The sequence below is a fragment of the Phyllostomus hastatus genome, unplaced genomic scaffold, assembly GCF_019186645.2.
Source record: "Phyllostomus hastatus isolate PE091 unplaced genomic scaffold, TTU_PhHast_1.1 phas_contig_40, whole genome shotgun sequence".
NCBI lineage: Eukaryota > Metazoa > Chordata > Mammalia > Chiroptera > Phyllostomidae > Phyllostomus > Phyllostomus hastatus.
In genome coordinates, this window is record NW_025333872.1 from 99,323,461 (window position 1) to 99,346,731 (window position 23,271).

Consider the following 23,271-nt stretch of genomic DNA (forward strand, 5'->3'; position numbering starts at 1 on the left):
CGGCTGGCCAGAGCTGATGGGACACCTCCAGACAGCAGTGCTTTCCCAACAGGCACAGGTCCCCTCTCAGAGCGAACCCATCCAGGGCGCCTGCCTGCTCCCCGTGCCTTCCCCCGGCTTCTCTCCATCAGCTGCGTTGCGGCACCTCCGCCCCCCGCCCTCTGGAGGTGGGAGTCAGGCGCCTGTCGTTGTCCCTTTGGCTGTTCGCGTTGGGGAGCTGGTGCCCTCTCTCTCTCTCTCTCTCGGAGCCGAGGGAGCTCAGCTCCCATTTAGCCAGCAGGAGCTTTGTTCAGGCCCTCTGGGAGCAATCTGAATGAGCAAGCGGAGGTTAAAAACAATAGCACATTTTTTTTTCTTTCCCTGAGTTAGCTCAACCCTTGCTCACCTCAAGGACTTTTCTAAGAGCAGCTTCAGTCAAGCCCTGGCCTGCTGCTAGAAGGCAGGGGTCACTCCCCCAGTCCCAAGACCCTCACCCCGTCCTCCCAGTGCGGAGGAGGGAGCCGGGGGCTGCCGGGGCCCCGGCGGGTGCCTCTCACCGGGTCCGCAGAGAGGTCCTGGGGGTCTCCTGTGGACCCCTGCTGACCACGCCGAGTAAACGCACCACGAGGAACACTCACACCTCTGGGAGTGTTTGTCAGCGTTTGTTGGAGCCAGACTGCGGCCATGCTGGGGAGCAAGATCTCAGATGCTCCCTGGTTTTAACTCTTTGGAGGAACCAGCTTGCGTTCCCACCAGCAGTGCACAGGGATTCCCTCTTCCTCGTTTCTCACCCGCCCTTGCCGTCTCGTCTTGTTGCTGACTGCGCCGCCTCCGGCAGGTGCACGGTGAGCGCTGGCAGGGGCGGTGGCGGGCGCTTCCCGCTGACGAGCGCTGCTGAGCCCCCGCGCGTGCTCCTGCCCCGCCGAGCCTCTGCCCGGCCCTCTGCGCGGCGTTGACTCGCACTGCCTGGGGTCTGGCTGTTTCGTGTTGCGTTCTTCACGTGCAGGGTGGAGCGCGAGTGGTTTCATAACCGTTCATCGTGCACGTAAGGCAGTAATTAATCATAACGTGGGAATAGACTGTTTCTGTTTGCATACTCCCGACTGCAGACCTGCCTTTGCCCACTCTGAGTGCTAGGTGTTCACTGCCCCCCCCCGCCCCCCGTCAGACGCGTGGCTGGCGGGCATTTTCTCCCATCCATAGGCTGCCTTTTTGTTGTGTCGATAGTGTCCTTTGTGGCTCTGACGCTTTCCAGTTTGGGGGAGTCCCACTTGTTTATTTTTGCTTTTGTGGCCTCGGCTTCCGGTGTCAGATCCAGAAAACTGGTTGTCAAAACCCACGTCAGGGAGCTCACTGCCTGTGCCTCCCAGGGGTGTCATGGCTGCAGGTGGCACCTGCAGGCCTTTCGCCCACGTGGGGCTCGTTCTTGTGTCCGGGGCAGGGGAGCGGCCCAGCCCCACTCTCTGCACTGGTTGTCGGTTCTCCCAGCGCCGTGCGTTGAAGAGACTGTTCTCTGCATTGTGTATGTGTCCTTAGCTCCTTTGTCCTAATTAGTTGACCCCCTGTGCGTGGGTTCATTTCTGGCCTCTCTGTTCTGTTCCATTGATCTGGAACTTCTCTGTCACTTTGTAGTTTTATTTTATAGTTCTATTTTATTCAAGCTTTGTCTATAGATTGAGCTTAAATAAAAAGTTCAGGTTAACATAGTGCTTTAAAATTGGACCATACACTTTTCAACATGGTAAAATGGGGAGACTGGAGCTTTTCTGATGACCTTCCATGCCCAGGAAGTCCCGGCGCTGCCTGTCGCCGTGGGGCTGTGGGGCTCCGGGCCCTGGTGCTGCTTCCCCCCGTGGGAGGGGCCAGCGGGCTCCAGCACCAGCACTTGTGCCAGCACCGCTAGCTCACCCCGGTTACTGGCTGTTAGGAGGTTTGGTTTGTGATCTGAGTTAATTTTTCATAAGGATAGTTTTAAATTTTTGGTATTTTGCGCTAGTCTAAAAAATTGTTTAAACAGGGTAACTCTTGATCTGACTACTAACATTATCAAAAATTGTTTCTTTCTTTATCTGTGGCCTAAGTAGTGGGGTCCGTAGAAACCCTCAGCCTGGCTTCCTGGCAGGCTGCCGCTCGGCCCTGGGCCGCGTCCCGCCAGGGAGCACCACGGCCCTGGGGCAGCTGCGCTTCGTGTCTGTGGCATGTGCAGCCTGGGGAGGCTGCAGGAAGAAACAGCTGGCTGTCTTCTTTATGGTTCCTTTCAATTCACTGTTTTTAAATACAGCGTTAAAATACGTGATCCTGAGACTATTTAGCATGTATCAGTGAGACAAGTTCTTAAAGTTACAGTCACTCTTTCAAATTCTGTAACTTCATACGATGAAAAGAAAAGGGTTCCTTGGAGACCTTTGAACGTCTGGCGCTTAGGTACCTGTTCCTTTTCTATTGCCAGGAAGAGACTGCCGCACGACTCGAGAGTCACGTTCTCTGTGTTGTTCTTTGTCCCAGCAGGATTGTTCAGGAGACCACTTTTGACCTAGGAGGAGACATTCACAGTGGGGCAGCATTACCAACGAGCAAGGTAGGTGATTGCACGGTACCTGGTGTGCGTGGTTAACGTCATAGGGACACGGATGAATGGTCCGTAGTGTCCTCGTAAAACTGTAGTTCGGACACAGTCTGCCGTGTCTGCACAGGGGGGCGGGGGGTGGCTCTTGGGGGCATACGGCACAGCCGTGTCCGGCTGTTCTCTTCCCTGCTCTGTGTGACCAGCCTCGCTTGGTCAGGTGACCCCTGAAGACAGTGGCTGCTGCTCCCCTGAGCCCCTCCGCTTGGCTGTCGCTGCCGCCTGTCCGCGAGCTGCCTCCTCGGGCACCGGGCCTCCCCGGCCACCCTTACCTCGGGTGGGGGCGGGTCCTTCTCTCCTCACCGTGGCTGTCTGTTGCGGGGAAGCCGGCGCCGGAAGGCAGCGGACTGAACAGCAGGCCCCCGGCGTGCTCACTGCTGTGCGGGCGGCTGGGCCTCCCCTGGGCGGCGCATTTGCTGGTCCTGCCGATGCCCACTGTGTGGCCGCGTTCGGCTGGTGCGGCGGTTTTCGTCTCGTGCACGTAAACTCACGACTGAAATTCTGTGGCACGCCCACGAAAGGTCTTTTTTCTGCTGACCTGACGAAAGATAGGTATAATTCTGATTGACTTACAAAGAATAATAATAGTAATCACCTACACTTTTTTGCCCTGAAATGACTTTTTAAAAAATCGCGTGCCTCTTCTTGCGTCTAGGATTAACCAATCAGACACAGCCTCACTGTGAGACACGGTCAGTGAGATGCGCTCTGACCTGTGTGTTCATGGCTCGGGACAGAGCACGCCCACTGCACGGCCAGCGTCGTGCTGGCTGTCGCCATTGCTTTATTGGACAGTGCCCCTGACTCCGCGGCCGGGGCTGCGTGTGTGCAGGTTCTCGCGCACGCTGGGCGAGAACTGCTGCGCCGGCCGGGGGCCAGGCTGTGCGGGGACACGGGGCCTGCCGGGCCGCCCATCTTCCTGTCCCCTCAGGTTCCCTGTCGGACCCTGTGCCCCGTCCTCTCTCCAGGGGGCAGCCCGACGCGCTGGGGCTGCTCAGGAAGCGTGGGATCTGCAGGCCCCCTTCACGGCTTGCGCTGGGCACTGGCGCAGCCTCGGTTCCCCCCATTCCAGTGGGTAAAGCAAAGCCCAGGCTCTGCCTGGGTTCGGGCTGCACAGGGGCCGGGGCACAGGCTCCACAGCCCTGACCTTTCCCTGCTCCAGAAGCTTGCGCGCGTGCCACGGGCGTGGCTGGCACACGGTGGCAGATGGAACGAGCTAACACGGAGGGTGTTTTCTCCGTCCTGAGGGGCCCCCTCCACAGGGCTGGCCCAGGGGCCTGTCCCGGTTCTCCTCGGGGCCTTTCCTCTCTCAGCCTCCACCTCCAGCCGCTGGCAAGTTCTGCTGCTCCACCTGTGGAAGAGTCCACAGGCGTTCACCTTTCTCTGTTGTCCCTGGGTGGTCACAGGCAGGAGTGTTGGAGGCAGCACCTCTCTCCCCTAAGTCCTCCTCCTCCTCTCCCCCCGCCCAGTAGCCCAACTGGTGCTTCCACTGTGTGCATTTGGTTCTGTGACCACCCCACCGTCAAAGACCCCCGGTGGTTTCTTGCCCCAGATACCACGCAGCCCTCCCTCCCTCTGGCCACACAGCTCCCTCAGACCCGCCCACCCTCCCTCCCGGCTGAGTGCACGCTGGCCTCGCCCCAGCCCCTGACCCCCGCGCATGCCTCCCACCAAAGACCTGGGGCGCTGGCCTTTCTACCACCCCCCCCCCCACCCCGGGCTGTGTCCACACGCTCGCCCCACCGTCCTCCCGCAGCAGCCCCGTGGCTTCCCGGAGGCGTCCGGCAGCGGTGTCTCTGAACTCCTCGTGCAGCCGTGTTCCCGTCTGGCCCCTGCCCTCTGCCGGCTGACTGCGGAGCTCAGCGAAGGAGGGGTCCTGCTGGGCCTGCTCCCCGCTGCCCTGCGGGGGTCCAGAGCCGCGCGCAGCGCAGCGCAGCGCCTCAGGGAGGAGCTGTTGAACCCTGAGCGAATACATGCCCTGGGAACTAAGTATCACTGCCTTCTTCAAAGTTCAGTTCTTTATAAAATGGGTAGTCAACACAAAAAACCTGGAAAATGAAAAGAAGTGAAAACATGAAGGTGGTTCATCATAATGTATAGTCGGCTTTGGGGGCGTCCCAGCGGGTCCTTTCCTGAACTCCTCGTGCACGTGAGTGCGTTCACCTGTGCGTGCGCACGCCTCTCTGTCCCGCTGCCTCTGGCTGCGGCTCCGCGAGCGCGTCCGGTGGGCACCGTGTGAAAGCAAGCTGAGGTTGTGTTGCGATGTGTTGGCACACAAACATGCCGTGGTTTGCCTGTTGCCTTACCATTCATGTGACACGACTTCCCGTAGTCTGCGTGCTGCTGTGCACCGGCCCAGCAGTCGTAGCTCCACAGACGCACCCCGCGGCCTTGGCCATCGAGCGGGAGTCCACGCACGCAGCTGTCACGCGCCCTGCGCCCACGAGCACCTTACACCCCGTGAGGCGTTGCTTCAGTGGGGTTTGATGAGTGGGTGACAGGAGGTTACGCATCCACACAACTTGGCAGCATAAAAGTAATATTGTAAGATGTTTAAAACACGTGGAAAGAGTATTTTTTTACAAAGTAGGCTGTAAAGTCTCATTTGTGGAAAATGAAGAATTACAAAGATACAGCACGGTATTGATTTCTAGTTGGTAAGAGAAGGATGACTTTCATTTTACTTACCTGTGTGCAGTCTCCTCAGTACACAGATGTGATGAGAACTCCTAGGTAAAATGTTGCTACAGTGGGTTTCTTGCTGTAAGTGTGTTGCTTCTGTTCTGCTTGTGTGCCTGACGTAGGGCACTCATCCCTTTTGCCTGCTGTCGGTCGGTCAGGGGTGTGGACTGTGCGGGAGGGCTGCCGTACCTGCGAGTTCTCCCTGCACCAAGGCGGGAAGTAAAGCACTTTCTGGACTCAGTCCTTCACTAGGTGTTGAGCTCTAAGGAGCAGGCGTTTAGTCCTTTCGTGAAGCTAACACTAAACCAGAAGAACCCGACGCCTCCCGCTGTGCGGGTTCTGTGTGCTCTGTCCCGATCTAAGAGGGCTCTTTGGGGTAAAGCCACTGTTCGTGCCGAGCTTCTGGGGAGCCCTTGTGTGCGTGCGTGCGTGCGTGTGCCTGGTGTGCCTGCCTGCGCTGTAAAGCGAGCCTCTGGCGCCGGGCAGGGAAGTGACTGTGTGTCTCATCACTCTTTAATGACCGCCGGCTCCGGGCGTCCACTCACTCGGGACAGGCCGTCCTCTGCCTGCGGTGTGTCTCGCCGGCAGCACTCTTCCAGCGTCCCCGCCTTGCTCGCTGCCCTGCAGCCTCACGCACGCCACGCCCTCGCCTGCAGCGCGGAGTGGACAGCCGGGCTGTCTGCGCGGTGCTCACGCTCCCCGTGTCCCCCTTGGCCAGAGCTCGACCAGACTGGACAGCGACAGGGCGCCGTCTGCCTGCAGCACCGCCGAGCGGGGGATGGTGAGGCCCATGGTCCGCGTGGAGCAGCAGCCCGAGGGCCGCCGGCAGGAGAGCAGGTAGGACGCCCTGGCGGTCCCGCTGAAGGCGGGGCGCGCTTTCCCCCGGGGGCGAGGGGTGAGGACCAGAGGCCCTGCTGGGGTTCGCGGGACGTTTCTGGAACATTGAAGGGGTCTTTCCTCTCCGTGTGGTTGGCGTGGGAGGAACGGCTTCCGAGCACAGCGCTGCGCAGCTGAGGGGCGCGTGGAGTCCGCGTGTCCCTGTGTGACCCGTGCTCCTCCGTCCGCAGGTGGGGCGGCTTTCACAGGATTTTGTGTTTGATACTTTGTATATTCCCATAAAACTCGTCACGTTGCCCGTCTGTAGAGGAAACCCTCACGTTTGAAAATGCACGGAGCCAAACGTGGGCTTGGAGCAGGGCTTTTAAGGACCGGGGCGCGCCCCAGGCTCCGACGCAGCGCGCCCCCGTTGAGCTGTGACGGGGTGCCCCCTCTTCTCTCCTCGCCTTGTTCCTGCCTGGTTTTTTTCAACAGAGACCTTCTGTCTTTTGCTATTTCCTCTTCTTACTATTTTTACATTGTGTTGCCCTGGTAAATCGGAGCACTACTTCCTCGTGACCTTGACGTTGTTCGAGGGTTGAGGAGCGACGCCAGGGCCGCGGGCGCGGAGGTGCCGGGGCAGACGGGGGCCCCGGGGCGGCAGACGGGGGCCCCGGGGCGGCAGACGGGGGCCCCGGGGCGGGTCAGCCCAAGCTGCAGCGTGCCTGGCGCTGAGCACTCCTGCCGCGGGGCTCCGGGCGCACGCAGACAGCTGGGGGGCGCCGGGGCACCTCGCTGTGCCCTCTGTGCCCTCTCTGTGGTCAGCAGTGAGATGGGGTGTCCCCCCCGGCCCCTTTCATGGACCAGGATCAGAGGCTTTAGCCCAAGCCGTGGCTTGCCCAGGGCACAGGGCCCTCCCTCCCTGTAGGGCGCAGGCCGTCCCTTTGTGCACATCCAGCAGAGGGCGCTGTGTGTCCCGAGTTCCAACGTAGGACTCTCGGGCTTACCTTGATTTTATTGTGGGCTTTCAGTTATTACCACGGTGCTTGTTGGCTTTGTGGGTGTTTTAAGAGGTAGTAGTCAACTTCTGTACTTGACTTCGGTGCTGTGTTCTAGAACGAGGGTCCGGAACGGTGAGTTGGTGCTGTGAGGAGGGCCTCGGTCTGTGCAGAAGGCGGCAGAGGGGCGCGGGTGTGTGTCCCGCGCCCACAGACGCCGGCGCGGGTGCGAGACTCAGACGGGGAGAGAGAGAGGAGAGGGCGCCCAGGAAGGACAGCGCTTTCAGGACGCGGGAGGCTGGGCGCGCACGTCGCTCACCGAGGGAGGGTCGTGTGGTCGGGGTGCGAGCCGGGCCCCAGGGCAGGCTGGCTAGTTGTCGGTCAGAAATCATCGCCCTCTGTGAACGTGCCCACTGCTAATTAGTGTTTTCAAGGTCAGAGCACTCTGCTTTGCAAAGACTTACTAACGGTTTTATTTGAACAATAAGCATGTGTGTTGATAATAACAAAGGGGTGGAAACATGATTCCTCCCATTTTCAGTCTTCGTGTTTTTCACATAGGCAGTATTGGTGTGATAGTTAATTTAATTGATACACTCATAAAAATCTAAGTTGCTTTAATAAGCATGTTTAAAATTCTAAGTTTAGTCAAGGGAAAAAAACATTGAATGATGGGAGTGACTTTAAGTTATCACTGACACTTCATTTTTTCAATGAGAATTTCAATTTCTTATTTATACTGAATTTGTTAAATTGGTGAAACAGATAATTGGTGAAGTTTATCTGGCATCGCTTTATGGATATTACATTGAAGATAACTGCTTACCTGTAATTTCAGATGTCTGTAAATATGGCAGTGTAAGAGAGACATACTAAAATAACTGAGTGTTTAAATTATATTGTGTTTATAAGAGTATTTTTACACCTAAATTGTTGAGTTAGATCTAAGTTACTAAGTCGTAGATTACATAAACTTCACTGCATACAATTTGATGAAAGCATTTTTGTTTTCATTTGTAATGACTGTCCTAGTCTGAGTGAACGCACGCTGCATTTTCTCCTAGTTCGTCGTGTGTGCGTGTGTGTGCGTGCGTGTGTGTGTGCGTGTGTGTGTGCGTGTGTGTGTGCGTGTGTGTGTGCGTGCGTGTGTGTGTGGAGAAGGTGGGGGGACTGCGGGGCTCGAACCGCAGTCTGTGACTGAGTGGATCCGTGATCGTCAGAGGTGCTTGTTTTGTTTGTTTGTTTCTCGTTCTTGAAGACATTTTTTTAATTACTTGAACTAACTAACTTGGCAATTTAATGAGTGGACATAAATGACTCCAAATACTTATTTCTGGCCAGTTTATTACCATTAGTCTAAAGATGATTAGACTTGGATGTTGTTGCTGAAAATGACTTATTTTAAGTCGGTAACAAAGGCAGATATCCTGATAACTGTGACTTCCCATTGTGCCGTATTTAACTCAGTAGATGTTTTCATTCCATTGTAAGTCATTGTAATCCCCACTGTTTAATTTTCAGTTAACTTTGCAGAAAAGGGAAACCACATTATCTTACTCATTTTTTGAAAAGTCTTCCCTTACTAATGGCTTTTAAATATTTTTCATCACAATGCACAACAAAACACGTGTGTATTTATGTTTCTGACTGAAAGATACTCATGTGACACTGCCCTCCCTTGTGTGCTGTCAGTGGGGGCAGGGTCACCGCAGCTTGAAGGACTTCTTAATACAGATTACCTACCCTTTGAATTAATGTGATCTGGGATATCTGGAAATATACAAACATTAGTACGGTGCTAGCTCTTAGAATCTTCCAGGTCACAGTTTCTCTGCCTTTACATTTCTGGCAGTTGCTTGTTTTTGCAGTGTCAGGCTAAGCGATGCAAAGTGCCTCGAATTGACGTGACTCGGAGGAACGGTGTGCGTGAGCGGGCTGTCTTCTGTAAGGCTCGTGTCTCTGTGAGCATCGAGAAGACTGACCAGGCGACTGAAGGGGTGTCTCCAGGGGCCTCTGTCTCGGCTTTGCCCAGAGAGGAAGGGAGTGCCCGGCTCTGTGGAAGCATCTCTCTCTCGCATGCACTAGAGCTCGGTTTCGGCCCAGTGTGGTTTAGGCTTTCTTCGCGCCCGCAGCAGTGTCTCCGCGTTGTCACTTGAGCCGCGGCTGCAGCAGGTGCACAGCGGCCTGGCCTCTTCGCTCGCAGAGCCTTCATGAATAATCCAGAGTGGTGGTCAGATCTGCTGTCCCGAGGGGAGCGGGCGCTCCAGGGCGCCGACCTGTGGCGGCCGGGGCGGGATGACTGCCAGTGCGCTCGCCTCCGTGTGGGCCCTGCGACATGTGGAAGGGGGCAGGGGCGGTGTCTTAGGTCACGAGATGGCACAGAGGGTTTTTTTAAAGCTCCAGAAATCAGCACAGGATGTGAGGACGTTATCAGCTCTGTGGCCTGATGTGAGATGGCAACGTTCTTCTTTCAGAACGCAGGATGCGCCTGGGCCTGAGCTGACGCTGCCTGCCAGCATCGAGTTCAGGGAGAGCTGTGAGTACCTGCGGGTCCCACTGCTGGGGAGTGATTGCCGGTCCCACTGTCTCCATCTGATTTTCATGGTTTTGTTTTTTTGTCGTTCTTTTTTTTTCCTTTTTCTTCTTTTCTGAAACCTTTTCACAGCTGAAGATTCATTTTTATCTGCCATTATAAATTACACTAATAGCTCTACAGTCCATTTTAAGTTGTCACCTACCTATGTATTATATATGGCATGTCGGTATGTATTGTCAAGCCAGTACAGACCTGACCTCAGCCCCGCCGAGCGCACGCACAAAGTGGTCGCCATCGTCAACAAGATGGTGAGCATGATGGAAGGCGTGATCCAGGTAAGCCCCCGCCCGCCCTGCCCCCTGCCGGCGCCGCATCCTGCTGACGGCTGTGGGCCAGCGCGGTCCGGTTCTTCCCTGTTTCAAATTTGGTTACACGCTTGACCTTGTTTTGGGAGCTCTTCCTAAAATAAAAGTTATAGAAATTGTATTGAAAATTGTATCGCTTTAAAAGTTGAAGAGAAATGTAAACTTCTTTTTACTTCCCACAAACTTGAGAAAAGGGGAGATAAATGGTGCATGGTAACATAATGATTATGAGAAAGACCCTTATAGTTGTAGTTGTGAGAAAGTCTTGAGACTTGATGTGGGTTTTCCTAGAATTTTTTACAAAATAAGGTATTGAGATTAAATTCACACAACGTAAAATGAACCATTTTAAAACGAAGGCCTCGGCAGCATCCCGCGCGGGCGCAGTGCTGTGCAGCCCAGCTCCACCGCGTCCGGGCGTCTCCGACCCTGCAGACCCCGGGCCACCGCCAGGGCTCCGTGCCGTCCCGCCTGTCCCTGGCGGCCACCCCCAGAACCCTCTAGTGGGCACGGAGGGCTCTGGCCCTGCTGCGGCGCCCGCGGTGACTGTCCGTGTTTTGGACAGCACGCACTGGGGTGTGGACATCGTGGCATTTCTCACAGTGAAACTCAGGCCCACATTCTTTCATAACTCATCTTGGAAATTAGGGGAAGTGAGGGTGTTCTCTTGGTAGAGTGGTTTGTTTCTTTTAGGTGCTCTCTGTAGTTGATAAAATTGGCATACCAGTTTCCAAACTTACCAAGAATCTGAAATTTATCATCAAGTAAAATGTATACATTTTTTAAAAGTTTTCCTAAATCATGCGTCAGTGCAATTACTTGCTAGAAAACTGCAATTATGAAGTGTTAAGTAACATGATTATGTTGTTTTTCTCCTGTCAGGGTAGTTGGAGGAAGACTAATCTTTTAATTCCTTCGGAATTGTTTTTAAAGGCCAAACATTTTTCAACACACGTTTCTTTTATGTTTGAGTGATTAGCATATGCATTTGACGGGGTTGTACTTTTACCCCAGTGAGAATAGAGATCAGGAAGGAAAGTCATGTTGTTTGGATACCATTTTGTTACTCTTCATCATTTTATAAACAGGTGTGATTTCCCGTTCAGTTGTCATTCAGAGCCATTGTCTGTTTCATGTCCCATTTGGATTCGTAAAGCCTGTTTCAAATGATGAGGCTCCTGCCACCAGCTACTTCTGACAGATTTTTCCATAGTGAATTTGAACTTCACAGAAATCACCATTATCAAAACAAGTCTTTTAATTTCAGATTTGGGTTTAGTATGTGATTAGAGGAATCTTCACATTTTAGACAGAAATTATCGTAGTGAATAATTTAAATTTGGGTTTTTTTAAATAGTTTCTTTAAATTTTTATTTATTTTCAGAAAGAGGGGCAAGAAGGGAGAGAGATAGGAACCTTTGTGTGCAAGAGAAACATTGATCGGCCGGCCACCTTCCACACGCTTGCACTGGGGCCCTGGCCTGCGGCACAGGCTTGTGGTCACCCCGGCCCTTGGCTCCGCGGGAGAGTGCCCAGCCCTGACTCGTACCAGTCAGGGCTGATTTGAATTTTTCAGCCTGTAAAAACCCACTTTCAAAAACAGTCTACTTCTTTTTAGAATAGGTTTTTCACATATTTTTAGATTCTCAATGTTCTTGACTTCTATTTTTGTTGTTTCTGTTGATCTTTCCTGTCTCTCTTGTTCTTTTTAATTAATCCGGGGAAGAGCCTGGTCTCACAGACCTTGAAGTGCTCAGACCCAGGGTACCGTCAGGACATTCAGAAGTCCTCCCCTTGTCAGTCTCTTAAAGGGACCAGTGTGTGTGTTCGTGTGTGTGCCGGGGCCTCCTGTTCACGGGCGCGCCCCCGGGAGCCCCCGCAGCTCCTGGGCCAGGGCAGAGGCGCGGGGCCGCCCCCGGGCCGCACACTCCCAGAGCGGCTGGGGCCGTCCGCGAGCGCGAGCGGGCGCTGGGGGAGAGCGGGGCTGAGTGTCGTGCTGTCGTGTCGCACCTTCGTTTAGTGTGTTGATTGTTTTGAACTGTCATGATTGTTTACAAGTTTCTTTCTCTCGTTCTGCTTGGTTTCCCCTCGTCTGTTTTCCTCCAGGAAGTAGACCAGGTTGATCAGGTAGGACCTTCTGCTGGGCGCTGATCCTGGCTGTGCCGGCTTAGCTGAGTTTCTCATGTCGCTTCCATGTCAGACACAGCGCTCCACACACGGGACTGAGCCGCCATAACACTCATTCAGCAGCTGAGACACGCACTACTAAACCCTTCCAACTGTGCACCTTTACCAGCATTTCATAACTTCCGCTTAACGCACTTCCGTGTGGACATGAGATGACAGCAGTTCTGCTTCCCTCCTCCTTCTCGTCTGCCCCTGGTCCCCACTCTCTGGGTCTCATCTGAGGTTGCCTGGCCTGCACATGTGGTCGGGAGAGGATGCGCTAGACCCCCCCTTGATACCGAGTGGCTTACGTCCAAGCCAGCGGCCGCGAGTATCAGGGTGGCCGTGGGTACCGTGGATGCGTGTGTGTGTGCTCGCAGATTACCAGATAGTGCACGACCTCCGATTCGGCGCTGCGACTCGATGCCCCTTTCTCCGCGGACTCCATCAGTGGTAGCCACGTGGAGCCGCGCGTCTCCCCGAGTCCTGGGAAGTCGCGGTGGTCATTTATCTCCCACTGCTGTGTGCGCACCAAATTCCTTTGCAAATATCTGGTATCTGTGGTGAATACCTTGGCAAAAACGGGAAGGTGTGGCCCGCCTTCAGCAGCTTCTCAGGAGCACCCCGTTCTGTTGCGCCCGCCCGCCCTCCCGCCCGGGAGCCGCTCATGGCGTGTGTTCTGCCCGCAGAAACAAAAGAACATCGCAGGGGCGCTCGCCTTCTGGATGGCGAACGCGTCGGAGCTGCTCAACTTCATCAAGCAGGACCGCGACCTCAGCCGGCTCACGCTGGACGCCCAGGACGTGCTGGCCCACCTGGTTCAGATGGCGTTTAAGTAAGGGCGCGCTCTCTCGGGGCCGGGGCTCTGTGTTGGGAGGGTGCGGGTCTTCGTGTGTTTTCTTGTGAGGTTTTCAGAGGTGATTTTAAAGGTTTTTATTTACCCTGGTAACGCCAAGAAACGTCAGTAACTCTGCAGACACGTTGGCTTACTAAGTGGGATTCGGTGAGCTGTGCTTCATGGACCCTGGGAGCAAAGCTGTAGGTCTTTAAGTGAGGGTCTTCCTCAACAGCACAGACGGTTGCGCGGAGTTCATTCCAGTCCTCGGTGTGTTTCAGGTACCTGGTCCACTGTCTGCAGTCGGAACTGAACAATTACATGCCGGCCTTTCTGGATGACCCTGAAGAGAACAGTCTGCAAAGACCAAAAATAGGTTAGGGTGTTCTTTTTCTCCTCCCTCCTGCCCTCCCTGCCTCCTGGTTCACTGCATGCTAGTGTTTAATACCGAGTGTGGGTAAGAGGAGGCATTGTAAAAGGAAGCGAGATGCCCTGCTGGCTTTGACCGTCTCCCTAAAGCAGCGCACTGTGACCGCTGTCTGCTGAAGATCAGCTCGATTTCGCACGTCATGCGTTTTCAGAGAGCCTCTCGTCGGCGCACGTGGTTCACGACCACGTCACCGTCTCCCGTTCAAGGGAGGCGGGTGTCGCCAGGGCTGCTGGTGTCTAAGGGGACGCCCAGCCCAGGCCCGTGCCCGAGTGACCTCGGGGCCCTGCCCCCGCCCTGTGTCTCCCGACAGACGACGTCCTGCACACGCTCACGGGGGCCATGGCGCTGCTGCGGCGCTGCAGAGTCAACGCGGCCCTGACCATCCAGCTCTTCTCCCAGCTCTTCCACTTCCTCAACATGTGGCTGTTCAACAGGCTGGTGACCGACCCCGAGTCGGGGCTGTGCTCTCACTACTGGGGGGCCATAATCCGCCAGCAGCTGGGGCACGTGGAGGCGTGGGCGGAGAAGCAGGGGCTGGAGCTGGCCGCCGACTGTCACCTCAGCAGGATAGTGCAGGTGGGTGGTCCGAGGCCCGCCGGTGCCCGTGCGTGCACTTCCTCTCACGGCCGGCTTCTCCCGGGGGCCGGGACTCGCACTCGGCCGAGCCCAGCACCCCCGTTGGGGTTCCGTGTGCACACACCGTGAGACCGTGGTGTGCTCGTTTGCTTGGGTCCCTGTGACCAATGCAGCATCTGTGGGCGTGCGCTGCAGAAACGTATCCTCTCTCAGTCTGGAGGCCAGAAGTCCAGGGCCAAGGTCAGTGGGGCTGGGCCCTCTGGGCTGTGAGGGGCTCGGCCCCAGGCCTCTTACTGAGCCCCGGGGGTTTGCTGGCATTTGGGGGGTTTCTAGGCTTACAGAGGCGTCCCCTGATCTGCTCTCATCCCCACAGGGCCTTCTCCCTGTGCACGTCTGTGTCCAGGGTCTGCCTCTCATAAGGGCCCTTGTTTGAGCTTGTTTGCTCTGTCAAGATCCTGTCTCCAAACCCAGTCACTTCCTGCGGGGCGAGGGGCTAGCCCTTCAGCATGCTAACCCAGGGAGCCCAGTGCAGCCCCCAGCAGGTGGTGACCGGTGGGTAGACAGCCGCAAAGGGTCTTTTTTATTGAGATTAGTGAGGCATGTCTTCTAAAGATACATTCTGATTTAAAAGTGGGCAGTAGTTAACTCCCAAGAATACAAAGCCAGGGAACCACAGAGCAGAAACCCGTGCGGTCGTAGGAACGCAGAAGGTAAGGACAAAGGAGTTGAAGCACACCGCTCCACGAGGGCCTCGCAGAGCCAGGGCGGGCGAGAGGAGGCCCCTGTGCTGACGGTTCTGGGGGGTCCTAGGGCCGGGCCTGGAGGCTGCTGGGTGCCGTGAAGGAAGTGGGTGTCTGCAGCCCCAGAACGTAGGGCGGTGTTTTCCGCTGCTGCAGTGTGTGGTTTTGTGTCGTCTTCCTCAGTTTCGGAGTCTCTTCTGAAGAGAGTGGCATCAAAAGAGGCTGCCGCCCTCTTGCTTCGAGTTAGCTGGTTATAGAAAAGGGCATTACAGTGAAACTTTGTTTAGACCCTAGAAATTGGTTGTCCGAATGGTTACGTAAGTGCTTAAAGTTTCTACAAGGATTTTTTACATGCTTTATGAACGTAAACAATTGAATTTCATTATATGTTTTAGTGACATTAAGGGACATTTAAAACCTTTCTGAGACAATCCTTTGATTTCAGTTTGCCCATGTGAACAGAACTATTTCCTTAAAAATACCGTGAATTTCAGAATCCGATCAGCAGGTTATCACAGGGTGCCCGTTACACGAAGGGGACGGTTTATGAATGGCCATCACATCACGCGTCACGCTGTCCACTCTCCCAACCAGGCCACCACTCTGCTCACCATGGACAAGTACGCACCTAATGACATTCCCAACATAAACAGTACCTGCTTCAAGCTGAACTCGCTGCAGCTGCAGGCCCTGCTGCAGAACTACCACTGTGCACCCGATGAGCCGTTCATCCCGGCGGTAAGGGGGGACGCCACGGACCACACGGTGGGGGAACACGTTTGCACAGGGAAGTGAGGACACTGTTACCTTATTTCCTTAAAAATAAGCTCATTTACTTGACCATCTTATAGGATCATTTTCATCGTCGATTACATGAGTTTAGGCTCAGTGTGTGAAGTAGAAACTGCATGAGCATTTTAAGTAGAAAGGCATTTAACTCCGGAGATCAAGTCTTAGGAGACCACTGGAAGGCCAGTGGGGAGGGTGATAGGCAGCTGCCCTGGGGTCCTCAGTTCACGGGCACACCCCTGCCCTGGAGACCCAGAGGCCCTGGAACTGCTGCCACGGCCACGGGTGTCCTCGGGTTGCAGGGGGCTGAGGCCCTTGCGCACGGCTGCCTCCCGGACCTGTGCAGAGGTGCCTGACCGGTGAACCCAGGCCCTCGCGCGGTGCAGCCTGGGGCCTGGGCGTTCCTGCTGCCCGCAGAGGGCGAAGGCCCAGTCTGCGGCGTCTGCTGCCTGCCGCTGGCTGGTGGACCGGCGGGAGGTGCCGCAGAGACTGCGCGCTGCCCTGGGGCCAGGGACTCCTCCTCACATCGGCGTCCCGAGATGAGAGGAGCCGGGCGCTTGGACCCACCGGGGTCCGAGCGACCGGCCTGCAGGACCGAGGGATGCCGCCACTATAGTGGACATCCTCAGAGCAGCCCCGGGCTGGCCGTCACCAGAGTCCCGGCGCAGGGCAGCGTGTGCATGAGCCGTGTCGTGGCCGTCACAGGGATGGGGCACCGGTGACCCTGAGCACATCCCGGCCCACGACAGCCTGGAGGGGTGTCCCGGCCTAGACTGCACAGCAGGGCTCAGATACAGGCTGCTGACAGCGTGCTGCCGCCTGTCCGAGTTTCCAGAGCAGACGGGGGTCCTGTGCTGGCTGCCGGGGGGCGCGGGGGCCAGGGAAGGGGGAAGGGGCGGCACGAGGGCTGCTGGCCGGCAGTGGGCCGCCGCCCGTGCTCCCCGTGCTGCGGCGCAGGGAGTGCGGGCGTTCCGGCGTGTGTGCTGTGCACTCGCGAGAACTTTTTAAACAGAGTTGCTTACAACCCGTAATTCAGAAATAACCTCCGTATGAGCTGGAAATAGATATTTTATCTTGGTTTTTAACACATGTGAGCTTTTTTTCATGTCATTAAACATTCTACAGGAACAATGATTAGCACTGGGTGTTGGAGAATTGTGTGAGGAAAAATGATTATTTTTGAAGAGAGAAAACATATTGTGATAGAACGATTTTTTTTTAATTTAAAGCTACACAGCCTTTGAAGTGAACCGCAGCTCTCTCGGCCCATGTGCTGGCTGGCGTGTGCCTGTGCTGGCGTGGGGCCGCCGGGCCGCCGGGTGTGGGCCTGCGGTGCCTGTGGCCCATGCGGCCTGCAGGAGCGGAGGCGGCCCCTGGTCAACAGCGCCCATCCGGGGGCATCTGTTTGTAATCGTGCGTTTTCCCCAACCAGGACCTGATAGAAAACGTGGTGGCTGTGGCCGAAAACACGGCTGACGAGCTGGCCCGCAGCGACGGGAGGGAGGTGCAGCTGGAGGAGGACCCCGACCTGCAGCTGCCCTTCCTGCTGCCGGAGGACGGCTACTCCTGCGACGTGGTCAGGAACCTCCCGAACGGCCTGCAGGAGTTTCTGGACCCTTTGTGCCAGAGGGGTGAGTGCGCTCCAACGTCTCTGCGGTCTGCGCTGCGTTCCCGTTCGGGGCGCCTGTTCCCAGGTCTGACGGTCCCAGGCGGACGGTCCCTGTGTGCGTCTAAGAAGTCAGCGTTCCCGGGCCGGGAAGGGGCGTTTCCTGGCGACACGGGGGTGGGTCGCAGGTGTCCAGAGTTCTTGTGGGTGGGCTGCACAAGAGCCCCGTGAGCCCTGGCTCTGCTCGCTGGGTTCCTGGTGGCATGTGGGCCTGGGCTGGAGGGGGCCTTCATGGCTCCTCACTCCTCTCCCCACCCCACCCCACCCCACCCCACCCCGCCCCCTATCTTGGGGTTTTCGGGCCTGGTCGCAGGCGCGGCCTCCCTCCGGAGCTGAAGTGTGGCTCTTGGTGCCAGAGCCGCACAGGCTCTGGACCAGACGGCCAAGCCCTGATGCCAGCTTCTCCCTGCAGCTCCTCACCGCACAAGGGCTATGGTGACAGCCCGCCTGCTGGGACAGCGCCGAGGGCGAACGGGCCATCCAGGGGTCTCTGAGTGCCGGCACCGCTGCTGCCCCGTTGCCGGCCGGCCCTCGGCTCGTGCGAGGAGCCTGGCACCAGTGCATGCTGTGGGGTGGGGCGCAGGTCCCTCGTCGTGCCCGGGGCCTGTTCCGTGCTCTCCGTGAGCTCGGTGGGTGGAGGCCCCGTCAGACCTGAAGTGGGAGCTCTCAGGTCAGAGCAGACTTCAGTCCCAGTTTTAGGCACAGAAACAAACGTAACAGAAGAGTTCAGGCTGCGTGTCCATGGGTGTGTGAACTGAGCGAGTGTGATGCCTGATCTCAGTGAGCACTTCACTCATCACAGTAGACTTTTGTGTCTGCAGACAGTTGGACGGTGGGAGACGCTGACCAGGGCTGCCGCCGGGAGTGAGGTGTGGCCGTGGTCTCGGCCGTCCAGGGGCGCAGATGGAGGGACGGTGGGGAGGGCCGGGCTGCGGTGCGCTTCCGAGGAAGGCACTGGGGGGCATCCCTGGGCTGGGTGCCCGTTGAGGGGCCCTGAGCTAGGCCCCAGCTCTCCCCTTCTTCCAAGCTCCCCGCGGCCGTCGGGCCTGACAGCCGGGCCTTGTTCCTGTCTCCCCGCTTGGACCTCTCCCCATCCCGTGTGGGACTGAAGGCCAAATTGCGGGTGCATCTGTGCGCCCTCCGGGATGGGCACGCCGTGTGCAGCCAGCGTCGTGCTGTGTGCCGTGGACCCTGTGGGGCCGGGCCTTTGTCCCTGTTCTCCTTGCTTTCCTGCATCTTGAGGACCTCAGGCTCTTCTTAAAGCTTACACCGTCTTCCCTGTGAGGGATGCTTGTGGCAGCATTGGCACGCTCACGTGCAAGCAAGCACCCAGAGAACGGCTGGCTGTGCCGCCCTGCCCCCGGGCTGCGTGCGGGAGTCCCCCTCACTAGTGGGTGGGGTGTGTGGTGCGTGTGCGTGCAGCTGCCGCGTAGGAACTGGAGTCAGGGGATGGGCGTGTGCCCAGCTGGGAGTCATGAGACCTGGACTGGGTGATGAGGTTTCTCCGCGATGTCCCCTCGGGCGGAATGCTTGGTTTCAGGACACGTTGATGCTTCGTTGTGTCTGGGTGCGGCCACGTTATTTCACATGTGTTACAGGACGGTGTGGCCGAGTACACAGGTGCCGTGAGAGGGACCATGATGTGCTCTCAACGTCCGTTCTTTTCGGGGGGTTGGTGTAATACTGTGAGAGACGGCTATAGAGTCGGTGTGGACTCGGACCTGACCTGAGACATTCCTTCAGCAAAGAGAGGGGAAAATGCTTGCAGTGTGGTCCTCGCTTGTTGCAGAAACTTGAGGTTTGGAAAAATAAATTCCAGTTGTTGAAACTTAAAAGCTAAGGTAATTATGATTCTCTAAAACAGAGAAAACAGAAGTTATTGGCTATATTTTAAAGAAACTTGATAGACACTGATTTTTTTTCACAAAGGACTAAAACTAAGTAAAACTAATGAGAATACGTATTCTTATTTTAACTGAGAACATTTGTGTATCTCCGTTTACTTCTACCACAAACAACTTTGGAACTGCCCGGATTTAACAGCCAGAACCCTTCCTGGTGGACGCCAGAGTGGGTGGGCACAGCAGGCACTGCCCACCGGAGCCTGGGCCGGCAGGCACTCGGCAGCGGGGCCGATTGGGACAGCGCTGCTGGCACGCCGTGGGCACAGGGTCGGGCACACGGGGTCCCCCTGGTGACTGTGAGCTGGGACTGGGGTGCGATCACGTGCGGACACCCGCGAGAATGGAGTGAGACCCGTGTGGTGTGCCTTTGCCAGGAAACGGGCGAGAGACAGTCACATCTGACTGGACAAATGGATTTTGAGTGTGTCGTCATTTGTCCCTGATGAAAAACATCATGCTCTTTAAAACATTATGAAACGATTCTGAAGTTGATTAGGAATTCAGACGAGTGTGGCTTAGAAGGAATCCGGACAAAGAAGGATGAGAAGGGGCCTGTTCTGTCCAGAGTTGCTGTGCGGGCGGCTCGCACCGCAGCTGCCAGGCCACGTGACCAGCGCGGAAAGTGCAGGTGGCGCCCCGCCCGCCCTGCGGTCCTTGCCCCCTGGCAGGGGGGCAGGCCTTGCTGCGGCGCCCGTGGCCGAGCGGGGCAGGCAGCCCTGCGGGGGGGGGGGGGGCGGTGCGCATCTCGCTGCCCAGGTCGGTGGCGGGCGCCCTGCCGCACGGGAACCAGCGCGCAGGGCTGGGTGGCGGCAGGCCCGCCCTCGGAGCCGGAAGGTGTCGAGAAGAACAGGGAGCGTCGTCGCCGTCAGGTCGTCGGCCGTCGAATCGAGGCTCCGTGCCAGCCCCCTTGCGGGCGATCAGGACGGGGTCTGCGCGGTGCGCTCTGCAGCCTTGCAGCTTGCTGCTTCTCTCCCCAGGGTTCTGCAGGCTGGTCCCGCACCCGCGCTCGCCAGGGACTTGGACGATCTACTTCGAAGGGGCCGACTACGAAAGCCACCTGATGCGCGAGAACACGGAGCTGGCGAGTGTCGTGGGGAGACGGGTGGGCGGGGGGGGGGACGCCCAGGGCCCGCAGGGTTTGGGGGTCGGCACGGATCTGTTTCTCGCTCGCAGCGAGCGTGGCTGTGACGGGAGACTTCACAGTCACTCATAAATACTGATTTTTAAAAAGTCTCGAGCCCACAGTTTGGACACGAAGTTTTTGCTCCAGGCCGTGAGTGTACGGTTTAGTCTGTGGACAAATAGTGCTTTTTAAAATGAAGCATATTTATTCCCACAGCCGTACCAGCCTTAACGTTAACATGCGGCTTAGAAATACGTTAACGGGGTAGTGTTAACAGATTTCACCAGGAGATGTTTTTTTGGCTACAAGTATTTTTTTCGTGGTCAGTTCTGCCTCGTCTTCAGTGTGTGTCGAGTCACCTGCCGGTCGGTTCCAGTGCTGACCAGCCCCGTGCGAGGCGGGAGGTGCGTGCGGCACGCCCCGTCCACGGGTCGCTTTGCCCCCTTGTCCGTCTGTGGGCCCGCTCGGCCCCGGGCCGGCCCCCCCGGGACGCGGCTGTGCATCGCAGCCGAGGACCGCGCACTGCGCCTGGACCGGGGCAGCTGGGGCCCTGCTGCTTCAGGGGGCCAGGCTGCTGGGTCGCCTTCGTGAGAGCTTCTCCCTCTCCCCTGTGGGTGGTGCGCGGTCCGGCTCAGCGTCTTGCTTCAAGAACGCCTGCTGAGGTGGAGCCTGAAGGCAGTGGAGGAACAGTGTGGTTTCGTCATTACGGCCAGGTCCCTGTGACCTGATTGTGGTGCAGGTTCAGTTCTGTTTCCCACGTTCCGGTCGTCCCGGAGCACGGCAGCGCGGCGACGGCACCCTCGACTGGGCCGCCTCTGGCGCTCAGGTCGCAGGCGCTGGCGTCTGCCCCCTCCCCCTGCTGCTCCGGAGGAGCCCCTGCATCACTGGTTGGGCAGCGCCCCCCCCCCACGCACTGCGGGGCCCTCGTGGATCCCGTGGCAGCTGCAAAATAACCTCTGTCTCGGTCCTGCAGGCCCAGCCTCTGCGTAAGGAGCCCGAAGTGATCACCGTGACCCTGAAGAAGCAGAACGGCATGGGCCTCAGCATCGTGGCGGCGAAGGTGGGCCTGGCCGCGGGTGGGGGCCTGGGCTACAGGGCGCCCCCCTTCGTTTCAGGGGCGGGCCTGCAGTTCTGGGACTGGAGGCCTGCGCTCGGGCCCAGGTAGCTGGGGGGGCGGCCTCCACGTGGGAGTGGCGTGAGGGGCCCCCGGGCGTCGCCCAGGTGGTGCTCAGAAGGAAACCGTCCAGACGGTGCAGACGTGGGTTGCCACCGTGGGCAGAAGGTCCGGCACGGGGGAGAGCTGTCACTTTGAGACACAGCGGGCAGGCCGGTCCCCACGTCAGCAGCGCCGGCAGGGGTGCAGGTCTGGGTACAAGCGAGCGCAGGCAGTCGGGTGCGCAGGCCGAGCCGGGGCTGCCGCTTCCTGAGACCGCAGGTGCTGGCCGTGCCCTGGTCTGTGTGTGGTGGTGGTGGGGCGCTCCCCGGGAGACCCGCCGGGGTCCTGCACCCTCACCAGACCCCGGCTGACGGGACAGCTGCCACCGAGCCTTTGCCCACCTGGCTCCTGGCCACACGCCTCCCTGGTTCGTGTGTGCATGTGCCACGCTCGACTCTCCACTCCGGCTTGGGGAGCTCCCCGAGCCGCTGCGTGTCCTTTTTCGGACGAAGAAGTGCCAGTGTAGTTGGGAGGAGCTGAGAGAACGTCGTTTTGTCGTAAACACAGTAGGTGGCTCAGGAGTCCTTGCTGCTGGCGAGTGGTTTGTGACCAGGAGTCGGTAGGGCCCAGTCGCTGCCCCCCACCGGCCCCAGGCTGTGCTGTGCCCTGAGGGGCGGCCTCCTGCTCCCGCGGCTGGCTTCTGCAGCGACGTGTGCTCCGCTCCGGAAGGGAGTGCCGAGTGCGTGCGTGCGAGTGTGCAGGGCCGTTCCCACCGCCCATGCTGTGCGTCTCCAGGGTTTTCCCCTCGTTCCCTTCACGGACCTGTTTCAGAAGAGATGGGTGCAAACTGACGTGCTGGCAGTGTTTCCAGCTGGGATATAGGGCTGCGGAGCCCAGGCCTGCTGGGGAACGGCAGCCACACAGGGAGTCAGAAGAGTGTGAAACAGCAGACGACCTTTCTACCGACCGCGTGTCCGTCTCCACGGGACACACAGTGTCCGAATTAAACGTGCTCCCCTTCCCGCCCCGTGCCACTCCCGGGTCTCCGCGAGACGGGGCTCCCCATCTCCCCCCACTGGCAGCTGCCTCGGGAGGGGTGGGCGGGGGTGGGGGGCGCTGCAGGGCGTGTCCCCTCTAGTCCTGGAGGGCGCTCTCGAAGGTGTCGGGTTTTCGTTGTTTCTGTTTCTGGTCCTTCAGATACCTGCCACAGTAAAGAGTATGTGCACATACATGTAGAACTGGGAGAAAAACAATAGTAGAAGTTGTTTGGAAGGAGAGTGCAGATTTAGCTCTGCCTAGGAGGGTTAACTCATCAGCTTATAAACACTTTTAATGAGACTGAGTATGCTTTTGGCTCTCACGAAGTTTTCTTCTCCTGCCAAGAATATCTGTGGTCCAGGCAGCCCCTTTATTAGCACATGCTCTGGTCCCGGGGGGGGGGGGCAAGGCGGAAAAATGTGAGGGAGCACGTGACACCCGAGGCCGGCGCTGATTTGAGGGCGTTGACTGCGTGTCTCCCCTGCAGTGTAGCTGGGGGCGGGGGGGGGGGGCGGGGGGCGGGGGGGACGCAGGAGCGCAGGTGTGAGCCAGGTAAGGTGGCGGGCTGTCCCAGCGTGGAACCAGGCATGGGAATGCGGGCAGAGGCTGCAGCCAGGCCTGAGCCCTGGGAAGCTGGTGGGGGCGCCCCCTGATCTGCGCTGAGAGGGGGTGACCCCGACACTGAGCAAGATCACAGGGCTTTTCTGTCAGGGGCAGGCCCTGCTTCCTGGCGGACAGTCGGCTGGGCAGCAGCCCCCCAGCCTCGCCGAGGAAGGGGCTCAAGTGAGGCCCTGTGGTGGGGGGGTGCAGTTCTGAAGGTTGATTGTTGCAGCGCTGTGGAGTGTGGGT

General features: G+C 57.7%; 1 protein-coding gene across 19 annotated transcripts in view; it reads left to right on the forward strand.

The window, feature by feature from the left end:
• The window catches only part of AFDN (afadin, adherens junction formation factor), a 103,513-nt gene that overhangs the window by 47,023 nt on the left and 33,219 nt on the right, over positions 1–23,271 (forward strand). For 7 of the 19 annotated variants that reach the window (XM_045843619.1, XM_045843623.1, XM_045843629.1 and 4 more), the window contains exons 11-22: positions 2,485–2,557; positions 6,003–6,121; positions 9,573–9,634; positions 9,764–9,969; positions 12,106–12,126; positions 12,855–13,000; positions 13,282–13,376; positions 13,741–14,006; positions 15,341–15,484; positions 16,968–17,166; positions 20,083–20,186; positions 21,202–21,288. In XM_045843619.1, coding sequence (XP_045699575.1) covers positions 2,485–2,557; positions 6,003–6,121; positions 9,573–9,634; positions 9,764–9,969; positions 12,106–12,126; positions 12,855–13,000; positions 13,282–13,376; positions 13,741–14,006; positions 15,341–15,484; positions 16,968–17,166; positions 20,083–20,186; positions 21,202–21,288 — 1,522 coding nt within the window. The remainder of the gene's footprint in view (positions 1–2,484; positions 2,558–6,002; positions 6,122–9,572; positions 9,635–9,763; positions 9,970–12,105; positions 12,127–12,854; positions 13,001–13,281; positions 13,377–13,740; positions 14,007–15,340; positions 15,485–16,967; positions 17,167–20,082; positions 20,187–21,201; positions 21,289–23,271) is intronic. The other 12 variants (XM_045843628.1, XM_045843625.1, XM_045843638.1 and 9 more) reach the window with 3 other exon arrangements.